Source organism: Aulonocara sp. 'chitande type north' Nkhata Bay, linkage group LG9, assembly GCF_057382095.1.
Source record: "Aulonocara sp. 'chitande type north' Nkhata Bay isolate Kocher_YH1m ecotype deep benthic linkage group LG9, A_spYH_male_GT1.1, whole genome shotgun sequence".
Taxonomy (NCBI): domain Eukaryota; kingdom Metazoa; phylum Chordata; class Actinopteri; order Cichliformes; family Cichlidae; genus Aulonocara; species Aulonocara sp. 'chitande type north' Nkhata Bay.
In genome coordinates, this window is record NC_141352.1 from 16,077,321 (window position 1) to 16,098,616 (window position 21,296).

Below are 21,296 nucleotides of genomic sequence, written 5' to 3' on the forward strand. Positions count from 1 at the left end.
TTCTCTGAGATCCATCCAAAGTCCTCATCTGAGCTCGCAGCTGATAACAGCTTACCCTATTAGCGAGAATGGTCAAGCTGTTGAGGAGCTGAATGGTGTCTGCTTTCACTGAATGAATTAACAGGCTGTAAAAATAGTATAGATGGCCATTCACTCTCTTGTCTCTTTCGCTTGCTTGCAGCCTGGCAGCAGTTATGAAGACAGATCGCGGGTGTAGAAGACGATGCGCCGATCCGGGCTTTTAGCAAGATAGCAAAGCCGTTCTCCAGGGGGGCTTGATTAATAATCATCCAAGACAACGTCCTGCTTGTCTGCTTACCGCCTTTGCAGGATACCAGGTGTGCTTTATGCCAAACTAAGCAGTGGATTTCCATTTAAACAGCTTACTTTCCTTGTCAGACAGAGTATTCTTTTAATTAGAAAGCTTCCTCTTGCCGTCTTCCACTAGAGGAGTGTTGAAAATGCATTGTCTCAGGGCTTTTCACAACAAAATAAGGCCTCCCATAGCTGGCAGCATAATTACCCAGGAATGTAATTACACAGTGGAGCGCCACAGGGATTGTCTCTTTGATTCTTGGCGTAAATTGAGGTCTTCGTCACACCTCTTATCTGCAACTGATTTCTTTTGTGGTTCCTGATAATTTGGTCAGTGATTTTGTCTTTGCACTTCTTATACATTAATCACACGAAAAACCCGACCACAACAAAAAAGCCGAAGCCCGAGTATCGTGTGGAGGAGTGTGTGTTTAAATGTGTGACTGAAAGTCTTTTTTCTTTTTTTAAATCGATGCATGCCTTTGTTACTATAAAATTAACTGAAATCCTCTCATGTATTTAACTGTACAGAATATGTTTGTGGATTTCTTACCTGGACAAGGGGTAATGTTACACTCTTGGTACTCCTGTGCCGGCCCCAAGCAGGTCTGACCTCCATAACGGGGCTCTGGGTTACTGCAGGTCCTCTTTCTGCTTCGGATTCCCCGGCTGCAGTCTCTGCTGCACTGAGACCAGGAACTCCAGGATGACCAGGCACCGTTTACCGTGTGGCTTGAGATCCTCCCCAGACGAAGCACTTCTCCTAAACAACACATGCAAGTGTGACAAAACTCTCATCAGTATCTAAAATTGTGGTATTGTTAGTGTTTCTCATTAATGAGCACTGCTGTTTGCAGGAAGAAAGCAGATGGCTGTTCTCACTTACTAGCATCAATGTGCGCATCTATTTTCAACAGCAATAAGCGGGCAGAGAGTCAATAACCACTCTTGACAACAGTGTATGTGCCTTTACTATTAGAGTTGGGAGCTACAAGCTTTAGCTCAATTTGTGCTGAAAGAGTCTGGACCACTTCCTGGCTTGTGGTGTTTTTCAATGACTTTCTGCTGTAAAGCAATTTGAGGGATTTCATCAAATGATAGGAGCTTCTAAAGGCTGTCAGTCTTAGTGTGCTGTCTCAAACAATGAGTCAGGAGCACAGATGCCAGTTTATCCATTCCCACTAATGTGTTTGAGTAATGCAGGTAGCATGGATCCAGGAATGCTGGTATCTTTTTTTTTTTGGGTAGGTTAGTCCCCCAAATCTGAGCAAACAGATTTGCCGATACCTGAAGGTAGAGCTGGGCGATAGAACGATAACGATATGTATCGCGATATAACTTTTACTGATAGAGAAATTAAGCTATCGCGATAGACCTCGCTGCTCTTGTCCTCAAAAAAAAAAAAAAAAGGTCAGCCAATCCAAATTAAGTAGCGCAGAGCCGAACCAATCACAGCTGCAGCGTCACGTCGCGTGACTTGTTACTTACAGCACAAGTGCCAAGCCGCACGTGTGTTTGTTTGGGAAGCAGCCAGCGGGTAATGGAGGAAATGAGTGTGCCGACTAGAAAAATCAACCGAGCGTGACCGAAGAGAAAACAGATGATGGTTCCAATGCCGGAGAGATTGTCAAACGGAAGAGCCATAGAAGTTCCGTAGTGTGAAGGTATTTCGGCTATTTCAAGTCTGACAAAAACAGAGTAGCGTGCACTGTAAATTGTGCCGAAAGCAAGTCTGGAAATACAATAAACTGGTGCATGCGTCACACTGTGCGCCACGTTATTGTTTCGGTGAAATGAATTTCTACAATACTGTTACTGTTAATCCTACTCTCTGCAGTGTTTAAATGCTTACATACACACACAGTTACTGTCCCTCCACACACACGACTCTGTTCTGCTTCTATGCCCCAGCTTTGTTTACTTTTTCCCACCGAGGCTTCTAGACTTCTGATTGGCCAACATTTCTGCACGGTTAGGAATCTAGCGCCACCTGCTGCTTTGGCATGTTCCTAGCAGCGTTTTCCTTCATTTCTGCCTTTATGTGTGGACGGGATTATTTATTCCTTTTAGTTCTCAGTTTATTTGATATTGAAAAAAGTTAGTCAGTTTTGTCTGTTCTTCTGTAAAACAAACTAAGATTTATTTTTAGAATTAATATTTTGTTTCTAAGTGGAATTGACAATTTAGTCTGTTTCGTTTGTTCTATTTTGAAACTTAAACGCTTTAGTGGCTGCCTTTTGTGTAGTTTGCAATATTTGCCTTTATTTATCTGAAAAAGTCTCATGTTCCTTAAGTACATCTACCCTGTTGAACTTATTATGGGAAATAAATATTTAAATAAAAACAAGCTGCTGATTATTTCACATTTTACTTGTGAGCAACGGCACATTTAAATCTTACAAATATAGTTATTTGGCTTATATCGTGATAGATATCGTTATCGACTGAAATGAAAAAAAAAACATATCGTGATATGAAAAAATCTCATATCGCCCAGCTCTACCTGAAGGATGATTATTAATTATAGTTCTTATGATGCCAACTCTATATGATGTCATCAATTAGCCTGTGATGTCCTGTTTGGAAGACTCAAATCTGTGATTTTGGTGATTTTAAACCAGACCAGAAGGCTGTATCTGAAAGTAAAGCAGCAGTAAAACAGTTAGTTGTTAGTCCTACTCTGATTTATTGTCTGTTTTACTCTACATGACACCATCATTTACAAATAGACATCATGCTCTAACAGATAGGGAAACTAGCAATTAAAATCACGAACTAAAAAGTTTTACTGAGGTCATAAATGAAGTGAGAAGTAGTGATTCTCCATAGATTTGGATCCAATTTGTCTTGTTTGTGCAGCCAAAGGAGACGGTCATAAGAAAGATTGCAGATTTAAGGCACTTTGATATTAGCATCACTTTTCATCTTTAACATACAGTCTCCAGTATTTCTCTACACATACAATGCAATTAGGTACAACGTATTAGGTGTTGTAGTCGCTTTAAATCAACAGTATTGGTAATTACCAAAATGTTTTTGTTTTTTTTATCATGGTTAATCCACCGTTATGTGCAAGCTCTTAAACTGAAGTAATATTTGTAATGCTAAAATCCAAAATTTGTTCTTATCCATGACTTTTCAAATGCACTAATTTATAAAAGAAACAGAAACACATTAAAGCACATTATGATTTTTTATTTTATTAAGATGCCAAATCACAGTTATTTCCTTGCATCCCTGAAGAGAAAAATTAGTTTTAGTGTTTGAATGCTATGCTTGATTAATTTCTGAGTTCTTAGGGAAGTCCAGCGTGGCGGCTCACGTCTAGGCATAAAAAAATGTGAATTCAATTAGTTGTTTGTCTAATAAATGACACGTATTTATTAGTTTGAAACTTTTGACTTATTTTAAAGTATTTCTTATTTGTTTACTTTTATGACAGGTGCACAGAAAGTGCTGGAAGTTGTGTGTAGTTGCCTTCTTATTGGGACTTTGGTTGAAAAAGGTAAGTCATAAATCAGAAAGTAAGACTCAGGTGCCAAAAGGTTGTCACCAACTGCATCAGTATGTAACCCTCTGGTTTATGATCCAATATCTGTAAAACCAACGGCTGTCAGGGTCCTCACTCATTGCTAAAGCTAATTGGAAAATGGTAACTTGCAATACTAACACGATGACCACCGTAAACACTCCACCTGCTATAATCGGGATGTGCAAAGTCAGTGTGTGCCACACAAAACTCCTAGCATGACCCTGAGCAATGAAACTTTTAAACCTCTACAAACGCACATGCCACCAGAAATCAGCTACACAACATAACCCATGATTTTAATCTTCTCTTTAAAGATGGATTCAGCGAGAGCAGCATGCGCCCCGTCAACACGCGAACACGCTCGCTCATCAAACAACATCACTTGACTACTCTGTGTACTCTCATCTGGAATGAGTCGAATAGATGATTCCTAATGAAATATGAAACCCTAATTTCTACTAAACTGTAATTACCGCGCGCATTAATCAGCTCCTTGCTCTGAGAGAATGAGCAGAATGAGTGGAGAGAGAAAGCTTTTGGCATTTTTGAATGAAAAGAGCAAATTCGTCTGTTCGACTGAACGATAATCACTCAAACATCCGATGGAACTACAGTCACTGACCGAGCGCTCTTTTGATGATTCACTCCTTCAGAAAACTGTGCTGTGATTTTTATATTACTTTTTTTTCAGATAATAATGCAAATCTTCATTCAGTGCCTGCACCGTCATCATTCTGTGCTCCGTCTCGTTTTGCTCTTGCATTTAAATGAGCGCGAGGAGAGCGTATTAGTGCTTTTCACACAGACCGCAGATGCACATCTGGATCACGAATCTTAGCAATTCAAGCGTGAAACCTTCCTTTTGTGTCTGATTCTCCTCTTAATCTTTAGATTTTTCTTAATTATTATTATCTCATCTATTTTGCAGACGGCCTTTCTGTAACCTTCTCTTTCTCTCTTACTTCCTTTGCTATTAACCTCCTCCTACCTTTTGTCTTGCTGCTATCTCTCCGTCCTCCAGCCTGGCCTTGCTGTTTTGTCAGCATTGCTCTTTTCACTGACAGTTATCATGGCGCGACTGCTTTGTATTCTCAGGGAGAAGAGAGTGTGTTTACTTAGTGCAAATCCTCAACCTCTTCATAACTACGGCTGACCTTGGCGGTGCACAGGCTGACTCACCCTGGCGTCAAGATGGTGTGAGTGCTGACAGGCCCGTCGAGGGCTCAAGGCCCCCAGCTCTTTATCGATTCTGAGCAGGAAGTGGCATGGACAGTCTCACCTGGCAGTATGACCCATACTCTTTATCAGCCTTCAGTAGCCCGGTAGACTGGACCACTGCACCAAGGGAGATGGACTGCTTCACATTAATGCTTCTCATATGTGCAAATATGTAGGCACACATTACAAGAGCGCTGCAGTCAAGACACACATACAATACAAGTATGTGCAAACACAGCCTTGGATTGTGTGTAACCCACAATACAGTATATATACACACACTGCACTTTGCTCCCTTTGCTTGTTTAAGCTTCTTGCCGGGGGCTGCTCTGATGTACTGTGCATATTGTTAACGCTACTTCACAGGAGTTGCCCTCCTGTCGCCAAAACAAACAGCTTGGTGCCCTCCTTATCAAATAGGTAGCGACTGGATCTATCGATCATCACAAGAACCACACACAGCCGTAGAGAATTAATCCTCACTCTCCTGACAGGCTAGGCTGAGCCAAAGCTAGGAAGGACACAGTGCAACATCCAATAGTCCCCACCGCAAAGAAACTAGGACATAAAAAAAGAGTTCCCTCCTCCCCTCGCTGAACCTCACACCCAGCTCAAAGGCAAATTGCACTGTAAACAAACTGGCGAAGTTATGTGTGTGTGGGATTATGGATGCTGCGAAAAAGAGCAATGGTGGATTTGTAAAAAAAGAAAAAAAATTGCGAGGCCGCGCAAACACGCAACGCCGTGCAATCGAATGCACCGTACAGTCAACTGTTAAGACAGAGATGGAGCTGAGATGACATCTGCAAACTAAAAAGACAACTCGGCTTCAAGATAGACAGATGTGAGAGGCAAACAGGTGGAAAACATTTGAAAAAAAGAAACTTTCAGTAGAGAAGAGAGATGAACTGTCAAGTTTTATCAGCACCAGAGTAAACCAAGACCACACTGGGAGAAAAGAGGAGAGGAGAAGTGCTTGTTCCAGCTTGTCCTAGATTCTGAACTGCACATTTACTCCCTATTACTCTTCCTCCCCCTCCGCCTTTACTTTCCATATCAGATCAGCAATGTGTCCCTGAGGAGGGACCCATTTCTTTCAATGTGTGTGTGCCTGCAAGTGTTTAGAAATGTATGGCCATTCGTACATATGGTACGAGTTGTAAAACCATAAAATTAGGGGCTCGGGCTGTTTGCAGCGGCACAACGTGGCCGTTTTACCTGTGCTGTCCTGACGTCTGCCGGGCGATGACTGACCCAGAAACCCCCTAGAGGAACACTCTCAAGGAAGAGGCAATTAAAGGTTTGTAAAAGTGCAATTAAAAAACCCACTCTTGAAGAGCGCGAGGAACGAGTGCACAAGTTCAGAAACACACACACACAGAAGAACATGGATTTAAATGCTAACTTGAAATAAGTAGACGGATTACTGAATGTACTAGAACGGGATGTTTCTGGAATTCACCTAAGTTGAATCCGGGGAGTTTGCCATGTTTTTATGAGGAGGATTAAAGACCCAACTTGCACCTTCAGAGAGCGGTGTCCTCTGCTGAAATACTGTCATCCCTACTTCCAGGTTTGATTACAGACTGATTTATCGGACTGAGGAGGTTTTATTCACGCTCTGTAATATTTAGGCTTACAAGGATACAAGGACTAAAAGCACATTATTCGACCTCCAGCATGTATAAACCACATTTATTTACTTTGTAGTGTTTGCAGGGTTTAACGTTTAAAGGGATTTCCAGGAGGTTAAACTTTATGGCTGAATTTCAGCGCCATTAACTTCATATCGTATTTAGTTTTCATCCCTGCCAACGTTTGAAATCCAAAATTTGAACCACACTAACAACCAACCTTGTGCATTTCACAGTGCCCATGCGTGTTTTTGTCTTTTTTTCTGAGGCTTTGATTTTCTGACAAGAAAGCTCTGCATTGAATCATAAGATTTGCAGCTTCTGACTGACAATTTGTCTTTGAATGTACCATCAAGGAGAGTGCTGGCAATTGTCTGTCTCAAAGTGCAACAATAAAACAACTATGACAAGAAGATTAGGGTAACTACAACTTTTCTTCAGTATGCAGGTTTCAGGTTTCACTTTTATACTATGAAAACAATTAACTGAAATAAACACCTTGTTGGAAGGTGAAAAACCTGAAGTCTGTAACTCTATGGCAGACTTTGGAAAACAACCATCCATCCATCCATGCATGCATCCATCCATGCATCCATCCATCCATCCATCCATCCATCCCTTTTAGCTTCTTCAGGATACCAAGGCATTCCCAAGTGAGCTGAGTGTGTCCTGGATCTGTCCTGCAGTGTCCTTCTGGCAGCACATGCCCGAACATCCCACGTAGGAGGTACCCAGAAGATATCCTAGTTCCTCCTGAGTAATTGAGCTCCTCAAATTATCTCTAAGATCGAACCCAGACAACTTATTTCCATCATGTGTATCAGCAAGCTCATTCTTTTGGCCACCAAAACAAAAAGGTACAGCATCAAAATCACAGAAGACGCCACACCAATCCATTTCCCTAGACCTCAAGATACTAAAACTCCTCCACATGGGTCAGCAACTTACTCCTGATCCATTCCTTTTCCAACTAAGAGCCATGGTTTCAGACTTGGAGGTGCAAATGTACGTCCCAACCCTTTCAAATTCAGCTGCAAAACACAAGCAAGCTGGAGGTCGTGGCTTGTTGAAGCCAAAAGACCCACGGGACTTGCAAAAAGTAGAGAAGAAATCCTGAGATAAACTGTCCTCCATGCTCCAAGTATAAGTGACAGCAGGCAGCCCTGTGTCCAACACACACCGGGACATATATGAAATATACATCTTATACATAATTTACCTTTTTATGTTCTATATAAATCGTCTACTGACGAACATAGTCTCACAGTTGGTGTTCTAGCTCTCTTGACCAGATTTCTGTTTTGAATAGAGCAGAAGGAGCACATATGAGGAAAAGAAACTCAAGGCCAGCTCTTTCCATTTATCACTCCTGCCAATACAATCACGAGAAACACAAATGTTCAGCTGGTTCTGCTGGCTGTTCTGGTGGACATCAAGCACATGGTTGTTGTATTTTAAAAAACTAAAAACACAGCCAATGCAACTCTCTATGATGGCCAACAAACAGTGTAAGAGGAAACTTATTTCTTTACCTGCACTGAGGAAACTTGCTACCATCAAAGAAAGATCCTTCTCCCTGATAATTTGCCTGGCTTTCTGAGGTAGCAGTCAGACCAGATAAAAAAAAAGGGAAATAAAGCTGAAAGTGAATCAATGTCAGAGAACACCGGCAAAGAAAAGCCCATCACTGAGCCTGAATGTGAGCACCCAAAAACTTTTCTTTTGTTGTTAAGCTTTATTGTTGAAAACTGTTTAGATGGCATTGTCAAAACCTTCGGGTACGATGTTTTTAAGAGCTTAGAGCCATGATTTCATGCAGACATGTTGTAGTGGCTTTCTGCCAAAAAGTAAAAAAAAAGTGATTTTTAAAAAAAGAAATTCTGACAGGTGGTGTTTTTTTTAACCGCTTACTCTGGCTTCCTAATTTTGTTGACTCTAAATCACAAAAATTTGTGCCGCTCTGTAAAGCGCTGGGGCCGAAGGTGAAACAGGCAGCGTGTCACTGGCATCCCAATCTTACCCTGCAAATTTGGTGTCAAGTTAATTCCAATTAGGTTATGAACTTCATCTGACAGCAATCTGGAGGAGGGCACGGGTTACGTGCTTAGGTGAGGCATGACTGACAGGCGTACAGGGCGGGATCTTGCAACTAAGGCGACATCACTTAAAAAGTACACGGGAGCGTCACAATTTAAGCCATTCGCTGCCGTAGAGACACACGATGCAAATGAAGAGCCTCTTCCTTAAATGGATCAACTTATTACAGAAAATGAACACAGTACTCCACAATGACAAGCAACACAGGCCTTTGGAGGGGTTTTCGTATTTACATACCTCATTTACATAAGCATTCAAACCCTTCACTTAGTGAATGGTTAAAACATCTTTGGCAGCAATAACATCCTCAAGTTTTCTTGGGAGTGATACTACACACTTGGAACAGAAAGTTTCTCTCATTCTTCTTGGCAGAATCATTCAAGCCTGTCCCTGCTGAATGGGGAGTGTTGGTGCACAGCCAATTTCAGGTCTCTCTAGAAGTGCACCATTGAGTTCTGGTCCAGATTCTGACTGGCCGAATCAACAATATTTTCCGATGATGCTCCCGAGTTTCCGCATGGTTTTAGGCTGTTGGGTATTTAGAATGTAAACTTTTGCTTGGTTTTTATCTTTTTTTGCATCCATTTTTCCATCTGACTAGTCTCCCAGTCACTGTTACAGATTCCCACAGCATGATGCTGCCACTATTGAGCTGGTACTAATGAAGTGATGACAAGAGCATAGTTTTCGCTACACATGGAATCGCGGCGGAACAGTTAAATCCTTCTTTAATCAGAGCAGAGGATCTTGCTTCGCATGGTTTGAGAGCTGCCTTTTGGTAAACCCCAGCAGGTTTTCACATGCCTTTTAGTGTGGAATGGCTTCTGTCTGCCGACTCTACATGAAGGCCTGATTGTGCTATAAGGTTCTTGCACGCCAACAAAGGAACTCCGCCCATTAAGTCGGACGTCAATAGCCATTGCTGGGACTAAACTCTTCTTCAATTCCCAAACTCATACAAACACTGTGGTATCAAAAATGACCCAAATTCTTCTATCTTTAATAAAATAAAATGATCAGTGTGGCTGCTCTCTCAGTCAACAGAACACCTATGATGATTCATCCACAACACGAGGTTAGACATTAATGTGCTGCGTGGTTTTGATTACTCGCTATTAAAAATTCCTGATGCTCAGCTTTGTGTACCGATTCAAATCTCAGTTAGCCTCAGAGGGATTCTTTTCAGAAGCATTCAAATATTTGCTGTTTGGCAAACCACGAGTCCATAACCTATAGATACACCGTAAGATTTTGAAAAACTGAGTTTAAAGATGCGATGCACGTAAACGGTGCTAATAAGAAAGCAAGAGACGCTGACAGTAATCACAGATTATTTTTAGGCGCTTGTTTATAACAAATAAAACGAGATACAAGTGTTCTTGAGCAATTTGTGTGCTACAGAAATGTGCCTTGAAACAATATTGCCTCATAGGTCTATTTTTTTAACCTCCTGGCTTGAGTTTCAGTTTCTATGCACTAACAACTGTGCACCAGTGCACTCTAATCAAGTCAAGAAAGACCAAAATGGATCTATAACATTTCATTGCTATATTCACAGAGCTCCTCTGAGTCTGAACCCTGAACCTTCTTGCAACAGGTAACAGGTCTAATCGCTGCTCGATGCTGCTCGTGTAAAGTCTGTGTTTTCTGCATGCTTGCGTGGGTTTTCACCAGGTACTCCATCTTCCTCCCACAGTCCACAGAAATGACAGGTATATTGGCAAATCTAAATTTGTCATAGACATGAATGTGACTGTGAATGGTTGCCTGTATTTCTGTGCTACCCCTGCAACAGACTGGCGACCTATCCAGGGTGTACTCCACCTATGACAACTGGGACACACTCCTACGCCCCTCCAGGATCCTAAACTGGATAAATGGAAGATGGATGGATGGAATTAGATATGAAGCTTATGTGCAAGTTAAGTAAAGAAGATCTGTAGTCACTCATCTGCCTGCATCCTGGATTCTTTGCTGCTAGTCTCTTCATTACATTACTACCACTTTCCCACGCTGCCAATCTCAGTACTGACATCTTTACTCTAGTCCAATCATCTTCTTGCCTGCCTTCTTTGAGCCAATCAGCTTCCACTCTGCGTGGTTTAAATCTGCGCTCTCTGTCATTTTCCTTCCACCTCATCCAGAAACTCAGAGCTCAATCCAAACCTCCACCTTCATCTTCACCACCACCAGTGTCCAGGGTCCTGTCCTAAATCCTATTTAGGGATTCCACTCTGACATGATAGGTCATTAGAGACTAATCACCAAATACATTTATTTCTCTATCTCAATGAATAATATTCAATTCTTCCAAATGATCTCGCCTCGCTGAAACAACAGCTGTTTTGTAGATTATTGTTGGTTCTCAGGATGTCGCACTCTTTCTCCATCTCTCATCCTTTGTGAAGACCTTCACGTCCTTACTTTATTCAGCAAAATAAGGAATGCATTCAATCTTTTTTACTATTTTGTAGCAGTTTCCCATAGAAACAGGCCTCTCAGGTACCAGATGTATGTGTTGTATAACTTTGTCTCTAACTAAACTGTGCGCTCTGTTGTTGGCTCAACTACTTTTACTCTTTTTGCTTGACAGAGTAACAGCCACATGAAAAGGGAGCATTGAGTGTAGGAAGAGAGCAAGAGAAATACCAAAAAGACAATAAGGACACTGGGTTGGTTGTCATCCGTCAGAGTCGTCCCTCAGCGCTGTCTTGTGTCTACTCAGTGCCTGCTCACGACATCCGTGCACAAGAACTAATCTCTCGTCCATGAGAGGGCCCTGGCCTTGATACCAGATCAGCTGAAGTGAAACACATCAGGCTGCTGACAAGCCACCGTTTCTCCCTGGGATAAAATGAAGCCATCACTCACCAGCACAAGCTAGCAAAATTACAAACTCACAACCTTCTTTCATCTTTACAGCACTTTCTTTTGCCTCTGCCTCTGGCTTTGTGTGATGCAAATGATAAAACATTTAAAGCAGCAGTGGTATAATCAAGCTTAAAAGCTTTTTTTTTTTAGCTTGATTATACCACTGCGTCACATAAAACCAGCCTGACTAACTTTTAACCAATTCACCACATGTACAGATTGAATTGCACAAGAATATCTGTTTTATCGACATATGGCTTTGCAGAAACCGTCATTTAAAATTAAAAGTGCAGTGGGCTGGCCTGTGGCAGCACAGACAGCGAGTAATAGCTACGAAGTCTTTTACATTAAGCTGACTAATGATAGAAAGCGAGCTGGTTTCAATCCTTGCCACAGTGGGAGGGTTATTTCCAGTTTTATGTCAAATACAGGTGGCTGCTTGATTGGTGAATAATTGACGGAACAAAAAACACCGCCCCCGAACACAGAGAGTGCAGTCACAGTCCTGAATGGCAAGCAGCCTGATATCTGGCAAGACTTAAAGGGTTGTGTTGTGGTTTCAGTCTGTTCAAAAATCTGAGAAAAAAGCAACACAGTAAGGAATTACAGAAGAAAGAATGCAAGCAAGCTTTATTAATTCCACATAGGTTGTGTCGTGCTGGGTTTTGTCTACCCCTATTTGTGGAGCATACATGAAACCAAAGAGGGCATGCCTTCTCATATATTTGAGCAATGTTAGCAGCTCTGTCTGGATTTTTATTGGTTGTAGGAAAGAAACCCCAACCAAACTTAAACATGCTCCGCCACTCTGTGTTCCTCCGCCACTGCCTTGTTTGAGTTTTGGACGAAATGGATTCTGGGATATTGCATTTAGTCATTTCGAGCTGATTGGAGACCAAAACAGCCAATCAGATTTTTTGCATCCGAGTCTGTGATAGGCTGGTTTTAGTGCACAAATATAACGGTGTACTGAAAGAGTTGAGCACGCTTGGGCAGAAATGTTGAGAGCGCGAGCAACACATTGCGAGCAAGTGCAAATGCAAAAACTGAGTGAGGGGCTGCTTTTGTGTGTGTGTGTGTGTATGTATGGATAATAGCAAACACTGAAATACATTTTTTGCACGCAGCAATGAATTTTGTTCACTCAAATTTAGCTTTTCTTCGCTCAAAATAAATTTCTCCTCAAAATGCAACACTTGCAGCTGCAAATTTTTTTTTTTTTCGTGCGCTCAGAATAGTGGCACAAAAATAACGCCATAAAAATTCTCTAGTTTCAAGATTCACTGTGTTGTTCTTACTGAAAGTTCCTATATCTTACTGAAATGTTGCTCTGTAGCTTATTGTGTCTTATTTTAAGTGCAATGAGATCATTTTGACTAGAAATAAGACAAATATACTTGGTAGCCTTTGAGTTTTTGCAGTGTATACTGGAATGCAATAGCATTGCTTTACTCCTTTGTCCAAAAATGGATCAGCTACTTGCGGATACTGAATTTTAATTATAGAAGTGGCACTGTGGTTGGCACTTTTGCCTCGCAGCGGGAAGGTCCTGGGCTCAAAACCTGGCTGGGGCCTTTTTGTGTGGAATTTGCATTATTTCCATATGTCTGTGTGGGTCTTCTCCAGATACTACAGCCTCCTCTCGCAGTCTGAAGACATGCATGTTGGGCTAAATTGACTGTAGGTTTGTGAATGCGAGGCCGTCTGTTGTCTGTCACTCTGTGTTTTAGCCCTGCGACAGTTTGGGGACCTGAGCAGAGAAGAAAACTACTAGACATAGTTTCCACGCATTAAAAAATTTGAAGTTACATTAAAAAGAGAGCTGAGGAGGCTTACATTATTAAACAGCTGGTGTTTTTTTGAACACACCTCTAACTGGGGCTCCTTTAGATGCCACTGCAAATCCTCTGCTAGCTCATGGGCGAGTGGGGTAAAGTGTGTGAGCCCTCGCTGACCCTCTAACAGCCTGTGGCCCCAAGCAGTTGCCTGATGTGGTTGTTGTTCACAAGCTGCTGTTATGAAAAAAACAATCCTGGAAGCCATCCTTGATTTGAATTTGCATTGAATTTTCTTCCTTTGCCAATTTCCCACCTCTCCCCCAAGCAGTTTTGGCACAGTGCTTAACGAACAGACACACAAGCAGACAAAACAGCATTTCAGGAAGCAAAATTCATGTCTGCAAAAAAGGACCAAATGATTCGGAAAATTAAGAATTCCTGCGTTGTCATTTGTGAGGTATGAAGTTATTATTTTTTAAGTGCATACATGCCATTTGGGAATGGAATACGAGACATGCACTGTAGCAGTATCTAAAGGTTTTGGGGGCATATCTGTGACACCATCAACTGTGCAAGGCTTCTACAGTGTGCTTCCATCCATAGAGAAGCAGATGAAAAGCAGGGGTGTAGGTATGTGTATGCACTAAACATTAGGATATACTGTATGAACAGGAGAGGAAATCTATAGATTTTATGTTTTGCTTTTGAAAAATTAAAAAGAACTTCATGTTTAACACTTATATGTATCCAACTGATCAAATGTTTGGCTTTTCATTCAGCCATGTAAGATGTGAAAAAGAAGGAAAATGACTACAAGAGCTACGAGACTAATAAATGGGTGTACATGACAAGAGAGGTCTTTAAATCACCACAGATCTTAAGTAATTAACTCATCGCTATCATTAAGCTACGATCACTGATATGAAACAAGTCAGTATGTTACATAAAAGCTCATTGTAAATGCTTGGTTAAATCATATAGTCATAATTTGTCTCTCGTAATAAAGACAGATAGCGATCACGAGGCAACAGTGAAACAAAGACAGAAGGAAGCTGCTAGGTTGGCTCCAGCAGCAGTTTTATTCCCCCTGTATTGACAGGGGATTAATTTCTTCTTATCTGTATGTCCGTGATAACACTTCCAGGTGTGTGCCAATAACATCTGCCATGTGTCTGAATATAATCCAAATCAGGTATATCTGATGGCTGTGATGCACGAGTGTACAAACACAGTGCCCAGGAGGAGGGCGGCGGAGAAGATCTTAAACAACATGGAAAAGTGGGCTTTTTATTAAATTGCAGGGAAGTGACATTAGTGTGACAGCAAGGCGGCAAGTGAGAGAAAATGTTCATGCACTGACTTCAAAAGAGAATATCCAAACAAGAACATACCTAGCAGTACGAAAAGGTTAGTTCACTTAAAAATATGTGTAAAGAGAATGTTTATATATAGTGTGTGAAAAAGTGGATACATACATTTTTTAAAAAGGATTTATATTCAGTTTTAAGCTGTTAAGTCGGTAACAGCAACATGTTAATTCTTTAACAGTTTGGAAATCTAATTTGTTGACTTAAGTCCTTTTCACATCGAAATGGCATGAATGCACTGACATCTGTGGTCATCAGTTAACACGAGCAGGCGTTAACGGTTGATCCTGTTAAAGACTGCAAAATGGTCCTGACCGAACGCTGCCACGCACGTTATCCGTCTCATCATCCTTGGAGATTTCACACTTCTGACAGATTTCAGCTTGCTCTTTCTATGAATGGGTCTCAGCACTGTTTGGTGGCATGAGCCCTTTTAATGCAAGTATGTAATCAGCCAATCAAACTGGTTTCTTCAACATGACAGTGAGTTCAGCCTCCGTAGTCACCAGATCTCAATCCCCTAGAGCACCTTTGGGACGTGATGGGAGATTGGCATCTTTTTTTATTTTTCCCACAGAGAGTTAAGGCAGAATTCTGAAAGCAAAAGGATGAGCAGCTCCATAGTATAATGGTTAACACATTCACCTAATATATGAAAGATCACTGCTTTGAGACTGGGAGGACACACAAATCCCTGGGAGAGTTGTGTCAGGGAGGGTATCTGGCATAAAAACCCACAAAATCAACCTTTGGATCCATCTGCTGTGGTGACCCCGTTTGAATCAGGGAGCAGCTGAAAGAGGCTTGAAGGCAAAAAGGGGTCCAAAAGTGGCTCCAATATATTTGTGAATTCTTAATTTACAAATAAAACTGCGTTTTCAGACGACACTTGGCTGCAGGAGGTAGTTTCTGATTAAAAGCTGCAAACTAGAAGCTTCTAGCTAACCGCTGTTAGCTTTGACTACATTCAGCTGAGCTACGAGAGGGTTTTCTTTTTTTACCACTTCATAATTCTGATACTATTGACAGCCACAGGGGAAAAAAACAACAAATTTTGTTTTTATAAAAAAATAAGGCCCCAGGAAAAAAAAACATTCTCTAAACCAGGTACTGAATGATACACGAAGAAACCCTTCTGTAAAAATAAACACCCTCCAAAATAGGGCTGCACGATTTTGCATAAAATGAGAATCACGATTTTTTGGCTTAGAATTGAGATCACGATTCTCTCACAATTTTCTTTTCCAGTATAAATATTTATTGCACTTATTAACTGCACATCAACTTCGTATCAGTTGAGACTGAACATAAAAACAATAAATAAACATAAAAACAACAAATGTCTCACATTTTGTCCTTGCCGCAAAATGTTGTACTGCTTGAAATTTCGTCTCCACCGTTGCTCGACGCTGCGTGTATAGAGCAGGTAGTGCAACAATAGAAAAATCATTGCAGGATGGCACTGTGTAGCGTTTGTCTAGGGTGTTGATCATTTTCCTAAATCCCTCGTTTTGCACAGTGTTGATGGGAGCCATATCTTTGGTCAGGTGATAAGTAATAGCCTCCGTAATTTCTTTGTGCCTGCGGGAGTTCGACGGGTATAGGGAAGCGCTGTATAAGGTTCCCGTTATTGATGTTTGGGTGGTTGACCGGGACGGATTTTCTCCTGTCACTTTCTCCTCATCCCTGACGTGCTCTCCGTTGTTTTTTCCCTGCCAATTTTAGCAGCCAGCTTCTGTACCACGTGGTATAAGGCTCCGCCCTTGTCATTTGTTGAGCAGGAAGAGTGAGCGCTTGTTTTCATGCAGATTACGTCCCGGATCAAAATGTGGTACAATCGTCATCGTCTTTTTTCTTTTTTTTTTTTAAATCGTTGGATTTTAAATCATTTGGAAATGAGATCACACATAAGTATGAATTGAGATCGCGATTTTCTAACGATTAATCGTGCAGCCCTACTCCAAAATGCAGATAAATATAAACAAGAATAAAAATGGAAAGTAAACTTACTCCTCTGGAGTGGAGATATCTGACTCAGAGTATGAGAAAAACTTATTTAAAAAAACAAAAACAAACTTCTTTTGCAATTGCAGACATTTATCACATGGTCGATTCAATATGATAACAATAATACATTTTTTTATTTTACAAATATTGTTACAAATATTGTGTTCAATTATTCAAAGGAAGTATTATGTCACCCATGGACTAAATTGCATTAATTTCTAGGAGACAAAGCGCAGTTTAAAAGAAGAAAAAACAGTACTTGGATGAACTATCTCACCTTAAGTGTCTCAACATGTCCTCTGCTAAGGATTAACAGCAACATTGTGGCCTATGCACTAATTGATTACCGTCTCAAATAACTTTCCCGCCACTCTTCATAGAGCAATCTGTTTACACTGGCTCTCACAGGTAAAGCGCGTGATGTGAGCTGAACTCTAATCGATTGCAAGCTGCCTGATGCAAATAGTAAATCTTTATTGAGTGACACACCATTTCTTTTCGGGGTCCTGCTGTCTCAGAGGGATCTCGTTGTCCTTTGCCCCAGTTTTGAGTATCAATAAACACCAGCGCTGTGGTAGTAATTACTTTATGATAGCCTCTTGCTGTCAGAAAAGTTAACTGCTGTCCCCGGGGATCTGGCACCACATGAGAGATGGACAGTAGGAGGAGGAGGGCTTATTGAAAGTGTCTCATACGCACACACAGACACACACACACTCACAATGTGCACATATCCACCCACCAAGAAAAAGAAAAAGAAAAAGGCAAACGCACATATTACCCGCCTCCACGCAAACCCACAAATACACACACCAGTGCTCTCCAGATGGATGGCAACTTTGATAATGGCTGAAATGAAGAAGTGGATCGCTGGAGTCTGTCCTCTTTTTCGACAGTTATGACTTAAAACTCCTCCGAGAAGTGAATCATACCGAAGACCGGAGATGGACAATCAACGCGGGACAGAGCGGACGAGAACACAGGGGCCACGCACACCTCAATAGATCTCCACTTCACTCAGTGCAGCTAATTGAAACAGAAGTTTCAAAGTGCACACTGAAGTATTTTTTTAAACCTTTTTTCCCTTTTGCTCAAACACGCGTAACTCAGTTCTTTCAAAAAGGAGGGAAAAAAGACAGATCTGAGTTAAACCGTTCTGATGTTGAAAGGAAATTTGCTTCACAGAACATTTGCAGAAAGTAAATGAAAAAGAAAGAAAAAATAATTTCACATATTTCACCAATTCCATATTAAATCACCCTGTTATTCACAAGACTATGCTTTGAGGAGACTAGAAACATTGCCTGCAGTGATGTTAATTACTTATCTAGTTAAAGCGAAGTGTAAAGTGCAACAGCCTCACAACTAATCATGGCTGTTGATAATCTTTGCCACAGTACGTATAATGAAGTCTGTCTCTATTAGCACAGATATCCTAACCTCCCCTGCAAAATAATGGTTTAAACGCAACCTGCTTGCTACAAAGTTTCCACTTTAACAAGCTGAGCTAATGGCAGCTTTCCGCAGATATACCATCATTTTCATGATGGTATATCTGCGAAAAAAACCACCCAAAACAAAAAAACAGCTACATTTTTACAGCTAGTACTACTCAGCTCATATGGTGTATTACCATCTGCCTGCTTGGATCCTATAGTCGGCTTGCATCCTGCACAGACTAACACTTTGCCAAAAGTGACTGCTGAAATCACTGCCTTGCTTTTTTTTTTCTCCAATTGTTGTAATTAACACTGAAGCTAATCTGATGTCGGGCTGCCGGTGACAACCCCTAATGAAACACGTTGTGTCGGTTACTTCCTCCCACTAATCAGAAACAAGACAGACCTATTAAAGCTCGAGCCTTTGTTCTCTAACGTCTCAGATGTGTGGCTGTCACTCCTCTTAAAGTTTTGAGTCTGCAGTCAGGTTTTTCCTCTGTGCTTGTCGGCGCTCATTTAAAACCCTTCAGGAACATTTAAGCGCTGGCTTCAAAGTGTGAGGAGAACAACTTGTACCACTGTTAGCGCCTGGAAGAAAGACGGATATTAATAATCAGAAATAAGGAAGAGGTGGTGAGATCAAAAAGGCTAACCTCAGTGATTATCGCAGCGTGTGGCGTGTGATTGGTGGTAGCAACAGACCACCCAGAGACGCAGATGAACCCAGCGTGATGGGAGGCCGCCGCAGCTTAGCCGGGCGCTAACTCTGAAGCCCTTTAAAAACAGCTTTTTCCCCTCTGAGGCAGAGAGCGGCACCATAAACAAACTTTAACTGCTGCATCTGTATCTGAATCGCTTTGCTGTGGTGCGATGCCATCCTGCATGTCTCCTCTCTAACACGCATACTTCTCTTGGACAACATAAACAACTCGTCAATTAGCAGGCTGCTTGTACAAACATTTACAGCGTTTAATTCGCCAGGGGTGTGGCTGACTGAGACCGTGTGGTGCAGCGACTTAAGCAAATGGGAATAGCTGGAATTACGGATAAAGAGCCGCAGTTTGCTGCTTCTTTGTGAGGCTGTAAATGAACTTGTGTGCATGTGTGTCTGTTTGCGTTTCTGTGCATGTGAGCGTGGTGGATGAAATTAGTCGTAAACTGCTGATCGCTTTGGATTGGAAGTTCATTAGTACATCTGACGCCTTGATGTCTGATAAAGGCGAGGAGGACGGGATGGTAAACACGAGAGTTGACCGAGATAGGGCTCCTATAACTTTTCCAGGACATCGAGAAAGGAAGAGAAAGAGCAACAGCCAAACAGAAAGAAGGACTGACTTGAAGCGAGGAGGACAATAACCCGCAGCTGCAGAAGGACAGTTGGAGCAGGAAAACAGGAACATCCAGAGGCTGAGAGAGCTGGAAAGAGACCATAAGTCTCTTCCCTCTTATGCACTCACCATCAGTGGAGCAGCCAGTGGATCCGTCGCTGGAACAGTAGCGCATCTCGATCCTCTGTCTGCCCACTTCTAGCAGGCTCGGGTCTGGGATGCGAGCTTTGCAAGTGTAGCGGAAACGCTGCTCATAGTGGCCGCCGTTGTCGGAGATGTTGACAGGCGTCCACGGGGTCCAGGGTGTGGTCTTTTTAAGGTCGGGACATGGCAGAGTGTTGCAAGACTGGTACTCCTGCAGGCACAGAAACACTGCATTTTAACCCACAGTTTTATTTCACGAGAGAGAATCACAAATAGGGCTGAACGATATATCGCATTTGCGATAATATCGCGACATGATCAAGTGCAATTTTCTAACCGCAAAGGCTGCGATTATACTGCGATTATAAGGCTGTCCAAATTACTACCATATCCCAGAATTCATAGCGCGGCCCAGCCAAACTCCAGTTTCCAGCAATGGCGGCCGCTACTAAGTTTTAAAATTACTCATACTAATCTTTATGGGTCACAAAATAAACTTTTAACATATTTTCAGGCGAGAAAGTAGTTGTGTAAACATCAAATATCTGCTCGGTTTATCAAGATATCCCATATTTGCAAAAGTGCTTCGACGTTTTCAGAGGCGTCTGCTACCCACCAGCTCGACAGCTAGCCGGGAGCTCGAGGGTTACTGATGCGGCCGAGAACGGCACAACTCCCGGCACATCATTTTCAGATCACCGCGGAGTTTCGCTGCTCGGGTTAAACGTAATATATAAGTCACTTAGACAACCTAAAAATGTTATTGTTGGGCTTTTTTCAGTGTTTTGTTTGTTCGTGAGTAAATCGGTTTGGCTGAGATTAAAGTTATTAGATTAGATAAAATAAAACTTTATTAATCCCCCGGGTGGGTTCCTCCTTGGTTTTCACACAGCTGACTAAACGTCAAACAGAAAACTTATTAAACAGAAGTATGAGACAGTCGAGAATTTACACCAGTGTCTGGTTATATTTTAGATAGCAAGAAGCAGACGGCCGAGTTTATTAAACTCCACCGAGACAGCGGTGACGCTAATCAGAACTAGACCGTCCAATTTCACGCCTTTAAACTTTAAAGGCGTGTTTGTGTGTGTGTTTATACAATTGCTATTATGTTTGCACTTTATGTGTAATGTTACTGACTGCAGAGATCAGTAAGATGTGTGTATTTTTTATTTATTAGTTTTATTTATTTAATATTATTTTTTAATTGAATGACTGTCTAGTAGTTCACAGATGTCGAAAAACTGAGTGTGGTAAAGCCACTGATTTTTTTTTAATGTATATTTCTGCAATCTGCACATTGTACTGACTTTCATTTTAATGTTTACACCAGGGTTCCTTGTCAGCACTTTATGCTCAGATGTTTGTAAGCTAAAAATAAACTATTGTGTATGTTCAAATATACTGTTGTGATTGAAGAAGTTAAATAAAAATGTCAGTCATCAATTCATGCATCACCTCATGTCATCATAACAGAGGTCTGTCTTCCAGGAAAGAACAGTTTAAAATTAATGTAATATAGTATTGGCCATACTATATGATGTATTGCTTGTCTTTGTTTAATAA

The 21,296-nt window shown here is 41.4% G+C and overlaps 1 protein-coding gene across 4 annotated transcripts in view; it reads right to left on the reverse strand.

Moving 5' to 3' along the window:
- The window catches only part of sema5a (sema domain, seven thrombospondin repeats (type 1 and type 1-like), transmembrane domain (TM) and short cytoplasmic domain, (semaphorin) 5A), a 153,410-nt gene that overhangs the window by 12,268 nt on the left and 119,846 nt on the right, over positions 1–21,296 (reverse strand). For all 4 annotated transcript variants that reach the window (XR_015131032.1, XM_086306105.1, XM_086306103.1 and 1 more), the window contains exons 16-17: positions 19,716–19,941; positions 869–1,078 (exon numbers count right to left, since the gene is read on the reverse strand). Coding sequence is in view for 3 of the 4 variants with exons in the window: in XM_086306105.1 (XP_086162231.1) it covers positions 869–1,078; positions 19,716–19,941 (436 nt within the window). In the remaining variant the exon portion in view is untranslated. The remainder of the gene's footprint in view (positions 1–868; positions 1,079–19,715; positions 19,942–21,296) is intronic.